The following is a 21,928-nucleotide window of genomic DNA, read 5'->3' on the forward strand; positions in this document are numbered from 1 at the left end:
TTTAGGCAAATCGTACTACTCCCAACCCAGTAGCAATGCAGCGACTCCTTCACGAGAAAGCTCCATGCGATGAGGACAGCCCTCAATCAAGAGCGACCCATCCAATCATTTGCCATTTGGCATCGCTCATTGCCGGGCAGCTGAGGCTGGGGCGACTAACGGCAGTGCCTGGCGAGGCAGTGTTGGTGTTGATCCCCCTCGCGCATCCATCGTTCGAGGCGGTGCACTGGCGATCGCCAGGCTAGAAACCTTCCAGAATGGCCAATCTCGTCAACGCAACTCACTGTTCGGGCGAGGAAGAACCTGGGAACATGACATGTGACTGATGCCGCAGGCTGACCACCAGGAGAACGTGACGCTGACCTAACCTAATCACTCCGCCATTATTGTGGCCAGTGATGAGATATATAGAGCAGACAGCGGCCTTCATTCATGATTCCCAACTCTCCATCTCCACTTGATCCCTCATTGATTCAACCATCCCAACGCACATCGAGTCAATTTATCTGGTAGACACAAACCAGACCCACAAGCCAAACCCATCGCAACTTCATCGACACTTCAACTACACTTGGTCGATCCAAACTCGGAAGCACAGGAAGCGAACAACTATCACGCAAGGCCCAGTGCCAATTCAGCAACCAGCATTCAGAAACTACACATCCCGCGACCATGTGTCTCCCTCACTTCAGACGAAAGAAGCAGCACAGCGCAAATATGTATGGCTACAACGCCCGGCCAGTCAAGTCGAGGCCCGTCGTAGCACCGACCAGCCAGACATACTATGGAGGCTGGCAGGGCACAAGCCACGGCCATCACCATCACCACTCGGGATGGGGCTTTGGGGGTGACGGCGGCGGAGGACATGGAGGGCATCATGGAGGCGATGGAGGTGGTGGAGGAGGAGGCGGTGATGGAGGTGGTGGTGGTGGCGGTGGCGGCGGCTGCTAAGAGACGACGAGAAGTGTGGGCTTACGACTGTACGATGGATATAGACAGAGAAGGTGTCCGGAGACTGATACAACCTGAGATAAATACAACAACAATACCTTGTTTGCTTTCTTATTGTTCAGTTACTGTTTCTCCTAGTGCTGGGCGTAGCACTTATTGTTTGTCTTTACTGTTTGAGAATACCGCACGGCGTTGATCTACCTGATGATATTGAATAAAGCTAAAAAGAATCCAAATACCTTGTTTGTTTAGTTTGAATGTGATGTTTCAATATAACGATGGCTTCATCTCCGAGGGCTAGATGTTCGAGAGGCGTATCTCCTCTCTTGGGAGCGCTTCCATATTAAACAATGATTTCCTTTATCTCGCAGCCATGGAGGAATCTCCAATTCTTTAGGCTATCTCATTGCTCAGCCTAATATTCACGAAGTGCAGAACGGAGAACGGAGGCTAGAGATGCATCGCTCAGGCCTCCCCCGCACGTATGCAAGCACGCTGTGATTCACTGTTGACACCTACCAACTCAGTATTTTAACTCATTTCCATCCTCACCTCGCTCTCACTCTCTTCCATCTCTCACGCCTCCATATCTCACATCTTCACATCTCTGTGATCCTCCCTCTCCTCCATATCTCACATCTTCACATCTCTGTGATCCTCCCTCTCCTCCATATCTCACATCTTCACATCTCTGTGATCCTCCCTCTCCTCCATATCTCACATCTTCACATCTCTGTGATCCTTCCCTTTCTTCCTCACATCTTTCCCGTTCCTCGAGCCTCTCTCGTCCTCACACCCCTCACTCTTTCGAATCTTCCTCTTTGACAAGCTTCACCCAGAGGCCTCAACATTCACGCATCAGAGGTGTTTCCACGAGGAAGCGCCTCAAGGCGCAATCCTTCCCTCCGTTCCCACCTTCAACCCCGTACCCTTCTGAACCATTATCTTTATCCTGTTCTGCCGACGATTGGTTACGCCAAACCAACTCTGCCTCACTCTGAGCCATTCAGTCTTGTCGAAAGACCCAGTTTCATGAGGTAGCTTTTACTGAAAGTCCGCACTTGCTGTATTTTCTCAACTTTATCCTAGTTCATTCTCTAACTTCTTATCAGGCACCCATCCAAAGATGGATGCGACTCCCCCTCGAAGCGTAGAACCCGGTTCTCCAGAACGAAGGGATCCTTGTACTTGGAGAAAGATCAAGACTGAAGACGAAGGTGTTCCCAAGGACTCAGCTCCTGGGCCCTCTTGCAATCCTGTCCTTGTCAGCGTCAAGACGGAAGACAGCCAGAACACCGCCGTAGGAGCGATATCCCAGATCGAGAACCCCCAGCACACATCAACATCACATCCTTCTATCAACTCTGAACCAAACGTTGAGAGGAGCGTTCCCCATCAGCAAGATCCTGTAGCGTCTTCCTCCAGTGTCTCTCTGGTATCCCGAGGGTCCTCGCCCGACACTGAATCGGACTTGTCGGATATCTCTGATGGAGGCCAGTCATCTTTTGAGCCCGACTCAGACCTTGATTCGGGAGAGGGCCCAGGGGACGATGAGAACGATACGGACTGGGACGAGGTAGCCTCAAAACCGAACCCAAAGACGAAGAAAACTACTCCCTCGAAAAAGAAGCCCCGCCGCGTGGTCAAGACTGCCCGCGAATTCGTCGCACGCCTGCATGAGCAAGAAGACGCCAAGGAAGAAAAGAAGCGCAAACGAGAGGAGGAGAACCCGAGTTCTCGAAAAGTGCAAAAGACTTCCAGCTCTTCATCACACAAAAAGCCAGATGCACCCAGGCAAACGATCAGTGGTCAACCAGGCGATGGCAATGCCAACGCTGGAAATGCCAGTGCCTCCGCCATACCCTCAATTCAGGCGACCACACACAGAAGCCAGTTTTCTCAGATCCTGAAAAGCATTCCTCTAGACCGCGACACCAGACATACGAAAACGCAGAAAAGGGATCTGAGACAGGCTGTTCAGATCTTCGGTTACAAGAAAGTCTTAGCTGTCGATGGAAACTGGCTCCTCAAGGGTATGCAGACCCCCCTCAAGGATTACCAGCAAACCGCTACTGCGTGGATGGTGAAGAGAGAGTGGGCACGTACGGCGCCTCATGGTGGCCTGCTAGGTGACACCATGGGCCTCGGAAAGACAGTCGTGAGTCTCAACACCATCGTGGGAAATCCCGCCTCAGCTGAGGACATCGATGAGTTCAGCAAGACCACGCTGGTCGTTGTGCCAAACCAAGACATAGCTTCCCAATGGCGAAATGAGATCAGGAAGCACTGCGCAAAATCTCGAGGCGGTAGCTTCGTGGTCTACTCCAAATCCTTAGACTGGGATGCAGAGGACTGCATGAATCAATGGATTGTGTAAGTACAACGAACAGACACTTCAGTAAAAATATTAACACCAATAGGATCACAACATATTCAGAACTTGTCGCTCAATTCAGCAACAAGGAGAAAACTAAAGCGCTCAAGGGGAAATCTACTGGCGACTCGAAGCGTGCTAAGCTGGGTGTGCTCTTCCAGGCTCGTTGGTACAGGGTGATCCTCGACGAGGCTCACGCCATCAAAAGTCACACCAGTCTAAGTGCGTCCCTCACCAAGTTACATATCACATGGTCCAATACTGACATCTGAAGCGGCTATTGCTTGCTGGGAACTGACAGCCAAGTTTCGTTGGGCTTTGAGCGGCACTCCCCTTTCCAATAGGATCGAAGGTATGCCAAGCACTCCAAGGCGAAGGCCATCATTCTCACACCGTGTAGAGTTCTATCCCTACCTCAAGTTTCTGCAGTGCAATTTTACCGGAACTTTGAGAGAGTACAAACGAAACTATGTTTCTCAGGCAAGCTACCTCCTTATACTAATATGGTTGGTCTCTAATGTGACGCAGGACAATGCCGATGGAAACTTCGATGTGCTCATCAGTCTCATCATGTACAGGCGGTACGATGTCCCCCGGTATTTCCTTGGATTATTTAAGCTTAATTGCCTAGGACTATGAATGATGACTTCCTGGGTCATCGCATGATTGATCTCCCAGACAGCCAGACCCATGATGTTTGGGTCCCCCTCTCGAAAGAAGAACAAGCTATCTACAAGTAAGCTAGGTTCTTTCTCGTTCTTTGATTCGTGTTAAAACTTGTGACTGACTTTTGTTCTAGCGTTGTGGACAAACACTACGAACAGAAGATTGCCAAGGTCCAAGTCAAGCAGGAAGAAACTGGCGAGCAGAAGATTTCGGACGAAGTTACAACGAAACAAGATGAAGCTGACGAACAGCAGAAAGACAACGCAAAGAAATCTATCAGATTCCTTCAGAGGGCTCGATTGCAGCGTCTTCGTCAAGCAGTATCTCACCCATTCAACTTGGAGAAGCTGTTCCGACAGAAGCTTCAGATGGAGAGTATTCTCGAGATGAAATCCCGTCTTAGTGAGCAAGTGCCAACTCCAATCCTCCAGCAACTTCGAGAGGGTGAAGTCTTTGCAGATGGACTGTCAAAGTATCTCGTGGGCTTGCGAAACCTGGAAACGATGGGCCCGTCCGCAATTGGGGGAAGCTTCAACATGGGAGCCTTGCTGAACCTGGTGGAGAATGAACTCTTGGTAAGGAATGCCGGCTGTGCTGGCTGCACTAAGGAAAAAGACCTGTTCAGACCAACCCGGGCTTCTAATGTAAGTACACTTTTATGGTTCAATATGTGCAGACATATTGACTGACGAGAATAGTGTGAGCATATCTACTGCGAGGCATGTCTTATCATAGCGCTTCGTGATGACAGGAATAAACCGGTCAGTCTGTTATTACTCAACTCGGAATTAACTTCTAATATTCTGTAGGTTCGGAAGTGCCGTGTGCCTGGATGCTCCGCGCTACTTGAAGCTGGCGAGGCAGTGAAAACTTTGGCCCTCATCCATGAAAATGCAAGTAAGGACCCTCGCTTCACAGAAGCTGGCCGAGACAGCAATGGTGTGCAAGTGAAGCGCGATGAAAGCAGGAATTCATTTTTCATTTCCTCTTGTGATAAAGATACGGGCGTCAGCATGCCCCCAAGCTCGAAGTTGACTGCCACTATGGCAGTGATCATGACCTGGAAAGAGCAAGCGCCAGACGACAGAATTATCGGCAAGTCTCCAGGAGTTTAAATTATCGCCTGCTTCTAACGAATGACTAGTCTTCACTGAGTTCATCATGACCGCGAAAGCTCTGGGTCGAATGATGGGGATAGCAGGATTGAGCTTTGTCTATTACAACGGGGCAATTACGTCGCACCAGAAGGCAAAGGCTCTCCAGGCGTTCCAAGACAAGGACGGGCCAACGGTTCTAGTAAGCCAGTCCACCCAACACCAAAGTATCTAGTTGGATTCTAACTTGATTAGCTCGCATCGATGAGATGCGGTGGCCAGTCCCTCAACCTTACAGTGGCCAACCGGGTCATCATTGTCGATCCATGGTGGAACAAGACGCAGGAGCAGCAGGCTTTCGGCCGAGTTGTTCGAATGGGCCAACAAAAGACGTCGTATCTTGTGCGAATTTTGAGCGAAGGCAAGATCGACAAGCACATGGCGATGCTGCAAGAGCAAAAATCGGAAATCGTGGACCGCGCGCTTCAGGATGACGGGCATACGCCCGCCAGCCTCACCGAGGAGCAACTCGATGCGCTCTTTTCACCCAAGGAGCAGGAAAAGAAGCCTTCCGAAGGGAAGGAGATCAAGATCCCTATCCGCAATGCTCGCAAGGCCAAGTCTTGAGCAGGTGCTCTCGAGTGTGATTGTATTATTGGGGTCTTGACAGCACAAGACACGCTTCTGGAATGCGGTTTGCCACACGAGGTCATCATTGAAATCATTTTTAGTTCGGGAGACGAGGATGTTGCTTTCAGTTCACCATTTCCTTCTTCTGGGATCACAGTCATGAGGGCACCATGAGTGGCACGCCATGGGTTCCCCAAATTTTGGGCAGCAGTCAGATTCTTGCAACCTAGCTCACATCATCTAGCTGCACACAAATTATCAAGTTTGCTTTATCTTTCTTCACTCGCGTCAAGCAGGTATATTTGATGCTGAAAAGACGAGATGGGGGACTTGTGACACGGGGAAGCCACACCACCTACCCTACGTACATGTAAGAACGGCTGTCCAGATCAGCCCACATGCTTGAACCAGATGGAATACAGACCAAGGCCACTCCCGATGTGAGTATAGTTGGATTTCATGAAGTAACAAGCTAATAGGAAACCTGAGATATCATATCGCTACACCGCCCATCAGCCACGCTGCAAACACCAGAGAATTCATCCCTCCATCAATACACACCCAGCCACCGGCGGAGTCCGACGAGAGCAATTCAGATTGATCATTTATTCTAGGGCGACAACACCTCACCGCTCTCCCTCATGGCAACATCCTGCATCTCTAGCTCTGGGTTTCCTGGCTGTGGCGTAACGCCCAACCAACTGGATATCACAACTCTGCTTAGCGATGCAGGACAAAGAAGTATGCTGCGAGCAGGGGTCTAGAGCCCAACAGTGAGGCGAAGAGATGGGATTCCCCTCTTGAGTTCGAATTCTGTGCTGGACTTTTCTCCCAGTCTCCCAATACTTAAATGGTCTCTTGCCGTCCATATGAAGAGGCTGCTTCAACACCACACCCTTCATACTCACCCGGAGTCTTGTTTCAACACCACATTCTTCACACTCCACTCGGAGTCTTGTTTCAACATGCACGACTACGAACCCGTTCCCAACCTGGGTCTTGGTTGTCCCAAGGGCGGCGACTTCTGGATCTGTGCGCACAAACCGGCCCGTTTCATCGGCTGCTGCACATCGAACCCTTGCGAGACCGATTACGGTGTCTGCCCTGACGACGACCTCCAGCCTGCGACGTTCGACAAGGACGCCTATGCTGAAATCCCGGGACAAGCTTGTGTCAGCGACAACTACTTGGTCCAGTGGTACATCTGTGCCGGGACCACGCCGCCGTTCATCGGATGCTGCACTGTCGATCCCTGCGAGAAAGGCAGCTGCCCTGATGCGTCTCTCAAGGCTGCTCGTCTGAGCGATCTTGAGGAGAATGCCGACAAGTTCATGGAATGTGTCACGGTTTCGTCGGCTCCAACAACCTCATCGGCTTCGATGACTTTGTCTACCTTGTTGACATCCACATTGACAACGTCGACGACCTCCACGGGCACCTCATCGAGCACTCCGCGTCCCGATCGCAATGGTGGTCATGGACTGGACAATGGGGAAACCGCTGGGATTGCAATCTCGATGGTGATCGTTGTTGTTGTACTACTGGTGTTGGTATTCTGGCACTATCGGGCGAGAGTGTCGACCTGGAAGAACAACCGGAGCACGAAGCGGACGATGCGACGTCGTAGCAGCGACGATGACGAACGCCAGGACACGGGCGTTCCGGAGAAACAGAAGAGTCCCGACGACAGAGTCCCCGATCCCCTTGCGAGCGATGGTCCTCCTTCGAAAGACGATCCCTCTGCGAGAGAGCAGGTGGTGTCGATGACGGAATCGGAACGTCAAGAAGCCATGTTTGGACTCACGACCCCCGCTCGCCCTGCAAAAGACGATTCCTCAGCAGAAGACGATCCCCCTGCCGAAGAGATGCCAGAATGTCGAAAATCCACGTCGAGAGTGACGAACCCTGATCCAGAGCCCGACTCTCCAACAGAGGCACCCGAGTCTCTGACAGACAACCCTGGTTCGAATTCGCTAGGTGTTCAAATATTCGGAAGGTCCTACAGCCAGAAAGGATATGGCTACGAGCCCATGGCATTTCCCCCACCACTGAACGTGAACAAGACAGCTCCAGGTAGTTCATCTCGCCAATGGAGCTCAGCAGTGCCAGACCGGGATTCTCTGCCGTCAAATTCGGCTGCAGCTGATCCGTCGCTGATCAATCGCCAACCTCTGCGTCCTTCATCTGAAGATCCATCGCGTGGACCGAACCCGGGAGTTATTACCCGAGGGTCCGTACCAACAGTGCCGCCTCAACATCCTCCGGCGTCAGCTCAAGGGAGGTCGGCTTATATGCGCTACAGGGCTTCCACTCCGGAGCCTCGGCCTGGGTCAATCGGGTACATCCCAGAACAGCACTGATTGATATCTTTTTTTCTTTCTTTGGTGGATGACGCATGTGTCTTTGCAGATGGGCATTGAAGGGTCCTTGGACCTGGTATTCGGTCTGGACAGACCAGGGCCACCCCTACACCGTAAGACGACTCACGTCTTCTTGTTGCAAATGCCTTTCATTTCCTTTGTCAAATCTTATTTAGGGAGCTCGCTTGTATCTTGAAATCACACTTGGTATGCAGAATTGTTGGTTTCACAGTCGTTCAGATGGAGATGCTGAGTGGGTGTGCGCCCCGTCCCGTATTCGTCGCGAATTAAGCGACAGCAATGAGAATTTCGAAACGTTTGCGATAGCTCACAACAGCGGACTCTATTAGACTTTACAGAGTGACTACATTGGGGATAGCTGCTATGCTGTCATGCTGGCCGTGTTGGTCACGCGTAATTGCTGACTTGGACAGCTTCCCCGAATGGAGTCCGAGGTAGTTGGGTTATTAATGGGTATCTTTTCGGCATGGGGGTTTATTTCCGGCGTGCGCTTGACCGGTGTTGCTTTGACCCTCAGCCATGATCTCTTGGCGTTGATGGACAATCGCATGCCGCAAGAACAGGACAGTAAGTGATCAGCAGCCAACGCAAAGAGGCTGGCATGTGCCCGGCCGCTCAGTGAACGAAAAGCCCCTAATGTACGGGGTACACACCGACCAACAGGCACAGTACAGCACACCAGGGTGAAGGCTGTAAGATACGCTATTTTCATAAAAAGCAAAAAAACCGGCATGAACTGCAAGAGGTGCAAGGTCAAGGTTTCGGTGAGTACATTCGTATTTTGGGAGGCGATGGATGTGGTGGATTGGGAGGATTTCCCACGACGGGGAACATGCACTGATAGACCGGGGTGCTGTGTTGGGTTGGTTGTGTTTTATATGTAGGAAGTTCTGTAATTAAGATGTACCATTAATATGGAGTACAGATGGACCACATCGACTCGGTCGGAAAGTTCGGGAGACATCTCTCATCAACCGAAATGCCTTGAGAGGACCGAGTGGGGATGACCTTGCGAGATTGCTACGTAGTAAGCCAGAAGCCGGAGGACAGGACATGCAAGTCTCCTGACGTCGCGCGATGCAACAGTAAACATGGGTTACAGGGGATCCGGGCAGGGAAGAGATTGGCCACGATGGGCAAGGGCATGTTTCCAGAGCTTCTAGAAGAGATGAACAGAGCAGGCGAAAACGCAACCTGGCGATCCTCGTGGCGTAGTAGCAGTAGCACGGGTCCACGACTCCACGTACTGCGTCCTCTCTAATAAACCCCTCTCGCATCATGGCATCCCGGGTCTGAAACGACGGCACGACAGGGTTCGCCGATTTGTCGGGACGGACACAGCACCTGATGGGCGATAGTCTCGACCTGGGTGTCGGGGATTCAGGGGGGCGGCATGCTGCTGACACCGAAAGCGGCGCCCGAGAAGGACGACGACCAACGCATAGCAGCGTCACATCAACGTAACATGTATGCGGGTGGTTGTGTGTGTGGTTGTGCTTTGACGCTTTGGATTGATAGCCCGCGCGTCGATCAGGACGGTCGGTGCATGACCGCGTGGTGGGCGATCGCGGGACTAGCAGGTAGGGCATGAGACTGTGCGTACGTACTAGACGATCAACGGACCCTATTCCCGCCCGTTCAGCGATTCAGCTCAGGCTCTGATCAACCAGGCATCGCAATCAACCGGGCATCGCAGGGATACGCCGGGTTCACATCGCGGACATACTGTCGATAACAAGCCCCCCCAGGCCCGGAGCAAAGAGGATCGGGAAACCGGTGTGTGGCTGAGCGGCCCACGGCCAACAGCTGAAGGAGAGTTCCGGGGCGATGAAACGGGGCACCGGCACTGACCGCTCAGCAGCCATATCGCAATATCACAAGTCTCTGCAGGCGGATCCAGCCCAGTGCTACGCAGTAGCTCCGGGCGTAGGGGGATCCAGGGGGGAGGAAAGCAAAGGACCGGAATCCTTGACGTGCAGCCAAGGCTAATAGCCACAAAAGCCATGGACCGTAGACCTGGGCCTTGGCCGGCCGGTATGTGGGATTAGTATCTTCAGCAGAACAATTCTTCCGGGGCAATTGGGGCGGAATGTTTCAGATGAATGATGAATGACTCTTGGGGCCCACCCTGGCCGCTCCGTAGCCTCCGTTTCTTCAGCTGGTGTGTCCTCCGTACTAACTCCGTACTGACTCTGACTCTGTACTGACTCTACAGATTAGCATGGACTCCGTACTCTGTACCAGCGGCTACTGCATCAAGCCCGGGGCTGCGTTGGGTGATTTTAGTTGCATGTCCTGTGACTTTCTTGGCCTAGGCTTGGCCAGGGTCAAAGTGTATGCAGGCCATTTGAGCGGCGCGGAGGGGGAGGAATGATGGCATCCAAACGGGCAAACGGCTAAACGGTCGAACAGCCAAGCAATCAATCAGCCAAACAGCGGCACTTTGCCGTGTGTTTTCGGTAATGCCACGCTTTCGACAGGTGCATGTTTGCTTTTTTTGTCGCGGGAGACGCGCCAGATCGACGACAGGACAGGTCAGTGCTAGCGGGCACAAGCAGGTTCCTGATGCGCGATAGGTACAATTTACTGTATCGGGACCGTACAGTGTGCGACTGCGCTAATGTGAGTGACGACAGCGCGGCGCGCGCACAGTGCACTGAGCAGCCTAGCTTAGCCAGCTGAAGATGCACCATCAACCAACTAAACCCACCTAAACCAAACCCAACCAACACACTTCCTACGGCATACGAGCTCTTCAGGTCGATGTTCTCGATCGTAGATTGCTTCCAACCTAGCTCTCCACGCACTTAGCCCCGGATGCCAGCCACCAGACGCCCGCTCTGGAACGACCCGCAAGCTGCTGGCCTGACCACCCAGGGGCAAGGGCCGACGAAGCCATCTCGATAGTCTCGCATTAGGCAAAGGTCCAAGCCAACAGCCGGCGGCCACCCCTGGTTTCCCTGGCTTCCTTGGCTTCAGCCAGAACGTGCCCGGGATTGCGCCAGGCCTGTCCTGACTTGCCCCGACTGCGTTACCCTGGCTCCGGGTGCGCTGGGAGCTGGGTTCCCGGCCAGGCCCGCCCAAGGTGGCTTGGTGGTGGTGGCATCGCTGCAGAATCGCTGCAGACTCCTCCTGCTATGCTGCCTCCCCCCCTGTCTGCTTGACCGAAACCCCCGTCTCCCTGTCTCCCGGGTGCTCACTGACACTCACCACAGAGTCGTCGTCCGCCAGTGACAGTCGATCTGGCCCGCCCCCGCAAGCTCGTAGCGTGTGCTGGCTGGCCCATGGCGCGGTCCATCTCCACTCGTCGACATGCCGGGCCATGGGCCGTCTCGCTTGGAGCGAGTCAGTCGATGCTACTATGGAACACCATTGCGCGCGAGCACCGTTTCCCACCTTTCCCACGCCGGCCTATTAAGCGATCGTGGGCTGCTGGGTCTTGCGCTGGAGCTTGATCTGGTCTGGTCTGCTCTCTGCTGTCGACTCTTCTTCTGTCTGCTCGCTGTTGGGTTTCTCTTTGTCTTAGTTATCGCACTTGGGAGCCCCTCGCAAACGAAACGGCCTTGTTTGCCTGTTTTGAGTCTTTATCCTTCTACTTGCGACTTGATTCCCCCGCGGCATCATGATCACCGTCTAAACACTAACCCACCTGTCGCATCGCATTCCTCCTCGCTCGCTCCCGAGCCTGTTCAATCTTTCTCACACGCTGAGCCCCTTGCGCTGGGTCACTTGGTGGAACCGTTGCGACTTGATTTGGGCCGCCAGAATTCCGTGTCACACCCATCACAGGACCTTCCCGTCCGTCCCATCCTCCCGTGCCGTCCCACCTTGAGACAAGACATCTCGAGACATCGCACAGCGAGCCGTCCAGGTAGAAAGCCAAAATGCCTACCCTCAACTCTCTCCGAACCTTTGAGCCCCCGGTCCCGCCCTTCGCCGAATTTGAGCGACGCCGCTCAACGACGTCTACTCTGACCAACAATGCCGAGTCGGTTGGCTCGTCGCTCCGCGGCCTAACCACTTCGCCCACATTGCGCTCCAAGAATGGCACCCGTCCCAAGAGTGCCAAGTTCTCAGCATACCGCCTACGCAGCAATTCGGGATTGTCGCTGCATACCAACGAGGACCTCTTGCGACAGTACACCGACTACCACCCGGATGGATCGCCCAGAGTCGCAATGTTCGCCGCCAACGGAGGCGAGAGATTGAGGAGCATCGACTCGATAACCACGTCCAGCCAGCGCTCCAGCGTCACATTTACCGATTCCGACACTTCTGCCGACTTGCCCATCCCCGATTTTGTTGGTCGCGACATGTTTGACATGGTTATCAAGGACCCTGCTGCATCCGCGCAATTGTGGAAGTTTGCAGCCAGTCGCGGCGTTGGGCAGAACGTCGAGTACTTGCTCAAGGTGAGTTGCGCTCTTGTTCTCGGCCCCCAAACCATCTAACCTGAGTCCCCCAGATTCGCGACTACATTAATTCGCTGGAGCAAGTCGTTGCGCAGCTGGCAACCATTTCCACCTCATATACATCAATCACGGCCACCTCGCCCATCAACCTTCCCACACCCTTGTCAAAGACGCTAAACACCAACATCAAGCACCTGACGACCTCATTAATCCCCAGCTTGGAAAACATGTTCCTCGAGTCCAAGGCCTATGTTGAGCAGAGGATCGTCAGGGAAATATTCCCTGCGTTTGTCAAGCAACAGCTGTCACTGTGCACCAGTGTGGCCTTATCTTCCGAGTCCGAAGGCGACAGCCCTCCATCGCCATTCCCGGGACTCAAGAGTTCCTTTTGTCTTAGCGATCCCGTCAAGCCCGGGAACCCCATTGTGTTTTTGTCAGATGAATTTCAGGACCTCACCGGCTACTCCCGTGCTGAGGTCATGTCACGGAACTGCCGATTGCTTCAGGGACCTCAGACAGACCGAGAGGCCATCGCAAACCTACGCTCGTCAATCTGGCGAGGAGATGAGTGTTCTGAACTGGTTCTGAACTTCCGCAGAGACGGACAGCCATTCTGGAACTTGCTCTACCTGTGCCCCCTTCAGGATGCCTCCGGCAAGACGCGCTTCTACATGGGAGCCCAGATTGATGTGTCTTCCAACATTGAGAGCAACGACGAGGTGCTCAAGATGCTGAGTTACGGCTCTGTGGAGGAGGAAAAGACGAGCAGTCAGAACAGCCCCCGTTGGCCCAGCGAGGGCTTACAGAGCGAACCGGATCTTGACGAATTGACCACCGTCAAGTCAAACTCGCAAGCCAAGGCCCACAAGAAGAGCTTCTTCAAGTCGTTCAACAAGAAGGCTCCCCCACCCCCGCTCTCGCCGCCACTGAGCCCGCGGCGTAGCTTGGATAGGCCACGGTCGTCCGCAGGGCCAACCTTGGAGAAGACGTACAGCACTCGCACTGTCCTCAAGAGGTTATCGACACCTCCCGATATGATGACGACGCCTTATTCTCGATACATGATCCTCGAACACGTCCCCTCGTATCCCGCTTCTCTAGGTGCCATGCCTCTCGACCAGGAGATGAGATATCCTCCAAAGCTGAGCATCTCCTTCTTCTCGCAGGCCATGGTGGACGCACTGGATTTGGGTATGGCTGCCGACGCCATTCGACAAAAGGACGTATTCGACGTGTTGGCCGAACAGGCGACTATCCCATCCGTCACTAAGGCCTTCAAGTCAACGGTGCGAGAGGTCGTCATTCGAGACGGCAAGTCCATCTCGTTGGACCTGGCCCTCACCAACCACATCCCCCGACGGGCAAACATGACGCGGGTCATGAGCGGCGAAAGCGGCGAGACGAGCCGGGAGAAGAAGTCCGCAAAGATGATGAGCCACTGGTCACCGCTGAAGGACGCGGACGGCCGTGTCAAGTACGTCGTGCTCATCATCTCACCACTGTAACGAGAGAAAAAGGATCAATGATGCGCTGGGACGGATATGAAACTGGGAGGAGTTGGGATTTTTTCTTCTGCTGTACAATGCATTGGCTGGGTGTAAGGATATGTGTATTTAATTAACGGCCACTTAACTAGGGTAGAATGATACCACGATTGTATTGCTTGGGTAATTTACATTCACACTTTGCTCGACTTTGGATATCACGATTTTGGGCCTTGCTTCATGATGCAGGCGATTGTATGCCCCCGGTTTTGATACAGATGATCTGACCAACAGGGTTCACGGATGGTTGCACATGCTATTATTTGACAGCCACCAGAACCGGCATATCCCACATGCTTCACGCTTCATGCTCCTCCTCGTCTCCAGCTCAGCCCCGGAGGCTCCGAGAGGCAACACAGTTGCCTCCTAACGCAATGCACGGCCAAACTCAGAGTTGGTTTGCATATGATTGTGCACATATCACAGCTCCCTAGCGCTTCTGCCATGTGCCAAGCTGCAAGACAGCCCAACGCCGACAAGTAACAAGGCCTGGCTCGCTAAATAAATCCGCTACCAGAATGCGGCGCCCAGTAGCTCAGTTCAAGCATTTTTCCGCTAGGCCAGCCCCCCCCCCCCCCCCCCTTCCTTGCCACTAGCCTAGCTCGCCAGGGGTCCGTTCGGTCCCGTCGCTGTGGATAACGGGGAAAGCCATCCTTTTTTTTTTTTTTTTTGCTCCCAGGCGTTGTGACGGATCGGCACCGGCGGGTGGTTAAAGGTGAAGCTTCGGCATTGGGACGTCGCGCATACATGGCGATTTACATGCGGCGGTTGGCGCTTTTAGACACGATACGCTCGCATATTTGTTCCATCCGGCCGCCTTTCCGCACTCGTTGAAAACATGTCTAGTCCCGGTGACTGCGAGCCCGCCAGGCTGGACACGCCTCCGCCGCCACCACAGCCACCGCTAGGTGTGTTGACGTGGTCTTTGCCGCCGCATTTCGCTCTGCCGAGGAGGGGCCTGAACCCCAAGCCGCGGGAGCAGCGTCGTGTTCTGGCCCGGCACACCGGGAGTTGTTGCCTCCGCCACTTTTCGCAGCACGAGCCCGGGCTCACGCAGCTGGTGACTTGTTTTGAGGAATGCAAGGATCCGATGATTGAATAGGTAAGGAGGGCCCTTTTAAAGTCTTGAGAAGAAAAATAACGCTAGTAAGTCAACTAATCATTAGGGTAGATAAGTACACTAAGTACTTCCTGATTTCCATAAGCCCTGAAGGATAGCAGGTTACAGCACGCAGCAACCGCTAGATCCTGATCAGCAGCGCCTACTACCCCTGAAGTTACCGCGGCCTTAGCAGATAACCTAACGAGACTGTGACAGCCAGCTTCATGTATGTCAGGTAACTGACAGGGATAAATGGATGTGGTATTACTAGCGCTTGGACAAGACTTTTAAAAGAGCACTCCGTATTTCTTGGTGAGTATGTCTGGCTCTTGAGCGGCTCTATGTCTCCTGGGTCCTACTCAACCGACATCCTTCTCCATTCGCTGTTCGTCCGGACCATTGGATTTGAGCTTGCAAAGTGGGTCTTGCTTCCAATTAAGCACGTCCCAAGCTTCCAACGGAAATGTTACCGAGCCCGACGGACTCAATATATGGGAGCTATCCCTTTGGAGCTCTCTATGCGAATGCCAGACAACAATGGTGTCGTTGAATGGGCAGTGAATACATTCACACTGTACTTGCTAGTCATCTTCCACCAGACGCGACTTTTCGCATAGTGTTTAGCGTCATTTCGGACTGTGTGGTCCAAGCGTCTTTCGTGTGCCCGTTCTAGGCATCGACCTCTACTCGACTTCAGCCCTGGCGATAGCTTCACCACCTTGACCTTATAATCGTCAACTCCTGCATTCCTCTGAGCATATTAATCCTCCATTTATTAAAATTCAGTATCATCTTGGATTGTTTTCGTTCCCTGGTTCTTTTGGCGTGCTTCTGTCCCTCATTGCTTGGCACAGCGTGCTGTTTCGGTCTCAGCCCCATTCTCAGCCGCAGCCCTCAGCCTCATGCTGTCCTTTCAACTGCTTCCCGCTCCGTCCATTAGTCCCATCTCCAGGAGTCTGAAATGCCCCTGGCGCATCCCAAGATGGCGGAGAGGATTGTTTCGTTGAAGAACTCAACGTTTGCTCTGTGCTCGACCATCAACAAGCACCTCAAGGCCTCCACCTCAACACACAACAACGACCTCAAGGCCCTGGTCGTTGAGCTGCGGTTGCTCGGAGGATCCCTTTACAGCCTCGAACAGCTCATCCTTGAGTTGCAAGGAACTGAAGAGGATGTTTCCAATGCGTCTGGTCCCGCTGAGCGGCCCAGCTGGCCGGCAGTCGACGGCTGCGAGCTCCTAGTCCAGGCTCTCCAAACCTTGCACGCAATGGCAGACCCCGATGGGCTCAAACATGCCAAGTCGGCACTAATTGGATATCGCTCCAAGTTTGGGTTCATTCTTGGCTCGTCGGAATCCCTTCAGGATGTGGATCTCCATTTCTGCGTCCTCGGAAAAGAGCCCACGCCACGGCTACGCCGCAAGGACCAAAGCGTCGAAGACGCTCAAGATTTGTCTCTTTCTGGTTCTTACGCTGTCAAAGAGGACCCAAGCCCGAAAATCCTGTCAACTTGGATGGAAATTCTCAACTCTCCTGACCACAACCGTGAGCCGGCGGAGTACGCGGGAGAAATGGCCAATGTCCAATCCCGTCGCCTCACGTCACCGCTGTATCGGACGGCGGCAGTCCGATGGCCAGCCTACGCTGAGGTTCACTGGCCAGACCTCGGATCTCAAATCTGCTCCCTTTTCCAGAAACCGGGGCCCTTCAACTTTGTGCAATGGGTGCTCGAGTATGCCAGAGAGACGTATCCTCGCACCTTTGGCAGTTTGGCCATGTCACCCAAGTCACTGCTGGAACTGACAGATGCTCTGTGCAATGGATCTATCTCGCCACTTCACATGGCTGCTGCACTTGGTTTACCCAGCCTTTGCAAAGATCTGCTCTCTGAAGGGGCCGACGTCAACGATATAGGCTTCCTCGGTAGCCCCTTGTTCTGTGCCTTTGTCGGCCCCAAAGTGTTGACAACACGAGCAGAGCCAGAGTCATGGGCCTCTCTGCTCAACTGCGACCACGCTGGTAAGGATCGCGCCGCCACAATCATCTTGCTTCTTGATAAAGGCGCGGATTGCGGGTACAAGTACCAATGGAAGAACGCTGAGGAGGTGTCACTCGCGGGCTTAAGCTTGTGGGCAGCGTTGATCAACGATCATGACCCTATCTTCAATATCACGGTGGCCAGAGGCGCTGGCCTCGACGGCGCCATAATCCAACTCATCCAACGCGAGAAATTTGGGGATCCAGCCGTCGCATCACAAGTTAGGGTCTCTCGCCTGCTTACCTTTTTATTCGACCTCACTCTAGCTCCCGAGGCCGAAAAGGACCCAAACGCAGAAGAGCTTCGAGAAGCAGTTCGCCTACTTATGAAGGAGTCGGGCATTATATTTGCTGGTGCGCAAGATGGCCAGTGCGTGCCTGGCCTTGGAGATGCCAAGTTTCGGTTTCTCGTCCGAGAGTCTATTGTGAATTCTGATTCATTCCTCTTTCATCGCCTAATTCTGGATCCGAGATTCGATCCCGACCTGTCCTTTGACGAGCGTCAGGTTGGAGGCACCATTCTTCATATGGCCACCGAGGGTGGTCATGTCGAGATTATTGACAGCCTCATCAAGGCCGGGGCCAGCTTGACAGCAACTGACGCCGAAGGTCGTACCCCAATGATGGTTGTTGAGGAGCCGCCGGTGCTGTCAAAATTGGTCCTGGAATACGGCGCTACAACGACCGACGTAGATAACAACGGGCGAACAATATGGCACCTCGCTGCATCAACAAACTACGCCGAGCTTATCAAATGGCTACGCGAAAATGACCCATGCAAGCAACAGAATCTGGCTACGAGGAACTTGTTAGGCTGCACGCCTCTAGACGATGCCTTCTTGTACATCTACAGCCTAAGAAGCCTCCCCAAGGGGTGGAAACAAACACCGCCAGTGGCCGCCAGAACTCTCCTCGCAGATTACGACACAATCCCACCTGTGGAGTCCACAGCCGCACTTCTCCATTGTGCCATCGAGTGGGGTGAACTAGACTTGCTGGACGATTTGATCAAGCTTGGCTGTAAACCAGACAAGTCTCAGGGTCCACTCCTTCGCAGCCTCAATCTCTCAGCTTCCAACGAAATGCTGGAGAGAGTTTTGGAGCTGTGCAAGGATTCAAGTCTCATATTTGACGACGGGGCCTCAGTGGCAGAGACAATTCTCACCAACACTGTACTCGACATTCGTCAAAATGACGCGACCTTTGCCCATCCAACGGCTCATCCGTCTTGTTATCCGAAGCTCACGGAAAGCGCTTATGAGAAGCTTCTGACACCTGAGGTCCTCAAATCTCGAGACTCCCGTGGTCGGGGTATTTGGGAACGGTTTTGCGATAACGTCTTGCCGATGGTTTCTGGGCCGTCATGCCAACATCCACAACAGCTGTTGTTTTTGTCAAGCTTCATTTGCACCGCACTTGCATCCCTCAATAGCCATGGAGTTTTGGAAGCCTATGAGCAAGACACTGGGAGTTGGGCAGTTCTTTATATGGCCGATCGTACCGGTGCCAGTCCGTCATGGGAGCGCTGGCAATTCCCTTTCATTCCATATGCCCTGGACTTTTCTACCCCGAGTGGAGATGGGCCCAAGTTTGTCGACTCCACAGCCGGACTACTTCTCTTGGCCCAAGCGGTTCGGCGTGGCCAAGCGTCGTTGGTCGAGTTATTAATTGCAAAGGGCGTGAAAGTCCACATTCAACGACCAGACCTGTACAACAAATCTCTGCTCCAGCATCTCATTCCAGATGTCATCTTGATTGGGCCGATCTTAGAGACACTGCTAGAGTCTCTTGAGCCACTTTCCCTGGTAGATCAACAGCATAGACTCTTTAGAGCCTTGTTGGAACTGCGTCGGGAATCCCATTCACTTAGGATACTGAAGGCTTTACTGGTGCAGAAGCTAATTGATCCGAATCAAGTCTCAACCGGTCAGCCAGACCCGCGGACTATGCTTCAAGAGGCGATAGATGATAGGAGACCTGATCTAGCGCTAGTGTTGCTCGACCATGGGGCTGACCCAGCCTTGACAGAGAACGGAGACCACGCTGTCCTCGCGGCAGCCAAGGGAGGATACGTGGACATATTCAACAAGGTCGCCGAAGTAGCCGGTTCCGATTTCAACTGGCATTGCTATTATGATGTGAGCGGCGAGCGCACATTCAATGCGCTACAGGTTGCTGCAGCAAATGGACGGCCGAACGCTCTGTCGTGGCTCCTAGAGCGGACGTCACTACGCTTTGATATAGATGGAGGGTCTCCCAGAAATAGCCTCGCACCCATTCACCTAGCCGTCAAGGGCGGGTCGCTGAGCTGCGTTAGGGTTCTCGACGACAGCGGCGCAAACTTGGAGATCCAGGACTCAAATGGTTCCACGCCGCTTATGTTGGCCATCCGAGGGGAGCATGAGGACATTTTCCGTTATCTCTTGGACGTCGGCGTCAATACTGAACTCGATCGGTATGGGATCCACATCGCATCGAGTAAGAGTCGCGCCGCAGCCGGATTCATCAGTGAATTTGTGGCGGACAAACTCGGAGTCACTCCACCCGAGCCCTTGAGATTACCTGATCCTGTAAAGCTTGGGTCTTGTCTCGCGGACTTGATAGAACACTGCCATTCGCAGAGCGAGGGAGTCATTGCAAAGGTTCTCACTCACGTCCCAAAGGAGTTTTTGCTCTCTGCTGTCCTGCCCTGCCGTGGCTGCACGCTTCTCAGTTTCGCCGGCGCCCATGGCTGCACCCACATGATGCTTGAGCTCGTCGAAGGGGGGTTCGGAGGCTTCATTACCGGTTGCGCCAGTCACTGGCCCGTTGGCTACAACGTCCTCCATCATGCGTGTTTCGGCCTTCTCCGGCAACTGGACCACGAGGAGCCGGAGCTCATCGAAACCACCATCATCTTCATTCGAAAGTGTCTGGACGCCTACCTAGCAGAGGGCATCTTATGGTTTCTTGTAGACTCCACGCCTCTTCACGCAATTGTACAGTTTGGGGGTGTCACTCACGGCGAGCGCTTCGAAATCCGGGAAAGGGCACTTCGAGTGTTGTTGAACCACCTCGACGCGCGTGCCGACGAGTATTGGTAAGTGCCCCCTCAGAAACTAGCTTCAGTATACTGACGATTGCAGGAAACTGGTGGAAGAAGCAGGAGTGTTGCAAGCGTCCGACTACGTTGAAGGTGAGAACACGGCGACGAGACTCAAGCGCTACGTCGTCAACATTCGGCGCAGCTCAGTGGATTGGCTGGGGTATTCCGGCGGCACCCTTCCAAACGCCCTTCATCTACTCATTGATGGGCTCGGCCCCACCCTTGAGCCGGCGGAAGAATCACAGAGAAGCATGCTCCAGCTCCTGATATCAAACGGGATAGACGTCGACGCCAAGGACGGAGACTCTATGACGGCCCTCCACTTGGCGTGTTTAAGGGGAAACCTCGCCGTGGTCAAGATCCTCATCGAGGCCGGAGCCGATCCCAACGTGCGGGACGACACGGGCGCCTCCCCTTTGTCTCGGGCCATTGACTGCTCTCTCATGGAACCAGTCCGCTATTTGATCGAACATGGCGCTGACCTCACGACGTTTACTGGATTACCTTATTTTCTGCACAAGAGCCCGAGCTCGAACACGGCCTACATGAAAGAGGTTTCCAAGCTTGGATTGGACTGGTACGCAACCTCCCCCGGAAACTCGAGCATCGCCTTGATGATGATTGTCGTGACGCCCTGTACAAGAATGACCATCTTGAACGGCAACGCCGATATCGACTTTGCCCGCCTCGCCTCCGAAAGACCGACGCTTCTCAACTTGCTCATATCTCGTCACTGCACACCTAGCGAGGTCAAGAAGGTCCTGAAGCGTGCTCCACAAGAGTGCCACAGCCAAATCTTACACCCAGATCCATCCGCCAGCGTGCAACCTTCCTGTCTGCCCATTCGCAAGGGGGACGTAGCCATGCTCGAAATGCTCCTCAACTTTGGATGGGACATGGAGAAGGAGATTTCCGAAGAAGGCTCCGCCCTCATGTTGGCTTGCAGCGTGGGCCAGTTGCATGTCGTCAGCCTGCTGGTCCGCCGCGGCGCGCGACTCGCCTACGTCGCCACAAACAGCCGTGGCCAGAGGGTCCTCAGATCTGTATTCAAGGCAGGACGATATCAGAAATCTGTCATAAGGTGGTTGCTAGTCGGACGCCACCAGCAGTGGAACTTCCTCGAGGAGGCAGATGACGCTTCACCTGAGGTAGCCACCAAGTTATGGTCGGGTCCTCGCAAGGGCGCTCACAAACTCCCTGGGCTTGATGAGCTTTACATCAGAGCTTCAGGGAATACGTACAAGGACAAGCTCGCGGTTCTCCGCCGCGTTGCGCAGATCCGCAAGAAACTTGCCAATAAGATTGTGCACGTCACGCTGGTTGAATAATTGGATAACAAGGAATGGGAGGATTTCAGCAAATATTTTGGAGACTGTGATATAGGCATGGCCCTTGGGTAGCAATCAATGCTGATGGATACGAGGTTCGGCGTTTGGATAGGAACCGTAGAAGTTCCGTGAGGGATCGGGGCTAGAATGAAGTAATGATATTCACTTTTTGACGATTTCAATGAGGCGACTTTGATTCCTAAGAACCAGGGACATGTTACATTGATGGCGGCTACGCTATAGCCTATGGATGTACACAAGCATATCCCAACTCCCAAACTCCGGAAAATCCAGTTCGCCAATCCCATTCTTGGCTCTTCCATCT

At 53.4% G+C, this 21,928-nt stretch overlaps 5 protein-coding genes across 5 annotated transcripts; 4 read left to right on the forward strand and 1 right to left on the reverse strand.

Annotated features, from left to right (window-relative positions):
• Positions 1-2,596: 2,596 nt before the first annotated feature.
• BGZ61DRAFT_547636 (SNF2 family N-terminal domain-containing protein) lies at positions 2,597-5,712 on the forward strand (the record flags this gene model as incomplete). Its single annotated transcript, XM_046255364.1, has 10 exons — positions 2,597-3,324; positions 3,372-3,547; positions 3,600-3,677; positions 3,726-3,906; positions 3,957-4,061; positions 4,125-4,635; positions 4,690-4,752; positions 4,801-5,100; positions 5,147-5,287; positions 5,341-5,712. Coding segments are annotated over 10 exons (2,655 nt in total), but the record flags the coding sequence as incomplete, so codon positions are not given.
• Positions 5,713-6,373: 661 nt separating this feature from the next.
• Positions 6,374-8,310, forward strand: BGZ61DRAFT_454141 (uncharacterized protein). The gene has a single exon (XM_046246167.1). The coding sequence runs from the start codon at positions 6,585-6,587 to the stop codon at positions 8,073-8,075; it is 1,491 nt and encodes a 496-aa protein (XP_046103431.1). The 5' UTR covers positions 6,374-6,584; the 3' UTR covers positions 8,076-8,310.
• Positions 8,311-9,683: 1,373 nt separating this feature from the next.
• On the reverse strand, positions 9,684-10,216 carry BGZ61DRAFT_454142 (uncharacterized protein). The gene has a single exon (XM_046246168.1). The coding sequence runs from the start codon at positions 10,099-10,101 to the stop codon at positions 9,748-9,750; it is 354 nt and encodes a 117-aa protein (XP_046103432.1). The 5' UTR covers positions 10,102-10,216; the 3' UTR covers positions 9,684-9,747.
• Positions 10,217-11,980: 1,764 nt separating this feature from the next.
• Positions 11,981-14,013, forward strand: BGZ61DRAFT_354547 (uncharacterized protein; the record flags this gene model as incomplete). The annotated part of the gene is made up of 2 exons (XM_046240621.1): positions 11,981-12,508; positions 12,562-14,013. The coding sequence occupies 2 exons, from the start codon at positions 11,981-11,983 to the stop codon at positions 14,011-14,013; spliced, it is 1,980 nt and encodes a 659-aa protein (XP_046103433.1).
• A 1,874-nt stretch (positions 14,014-15,887) lies between these two features.
• BGZ61DRAFT_518937 (ankyrin repeat-containing domain protein) lies at positions 15,888-21,778 on the forward strand. Its single transcript, XM_046252376.1, has 2 exons — positions 15,888-20,269; positions 20,316-21,778. The coding sequence occupies exons 1-2, from the start codon at positions 16,116-16,118 to the stop codon at positions 21,601-21,603; spliced, it is 5,442 nt and encodes a 1,813-aa protein (XP_046103434.1). The 5' UTR covers positions 15,888-16,115; the 3' UTR covers positions 21,604-21,778.
• The last annotated feature ends 150 nt before the right edge of the window (positions 21,779-21,928 follow it).

The sequence above is a fragment of the Ilyonectria robusta genome (assembly GCF_021365365.1).
Source record: "Ilyonectria robusta strain PMI_751 chromosome Unknown BGZ61scaffold_12, whole genome shotgun sequence".
NCBI classification, from domain to species: Eukaryota; Fungi; Ascomycota; class Sordariomycetes; order Hypocreales; family Nectriaceae; genus Ilyonectria; species Ilyonectria robusta.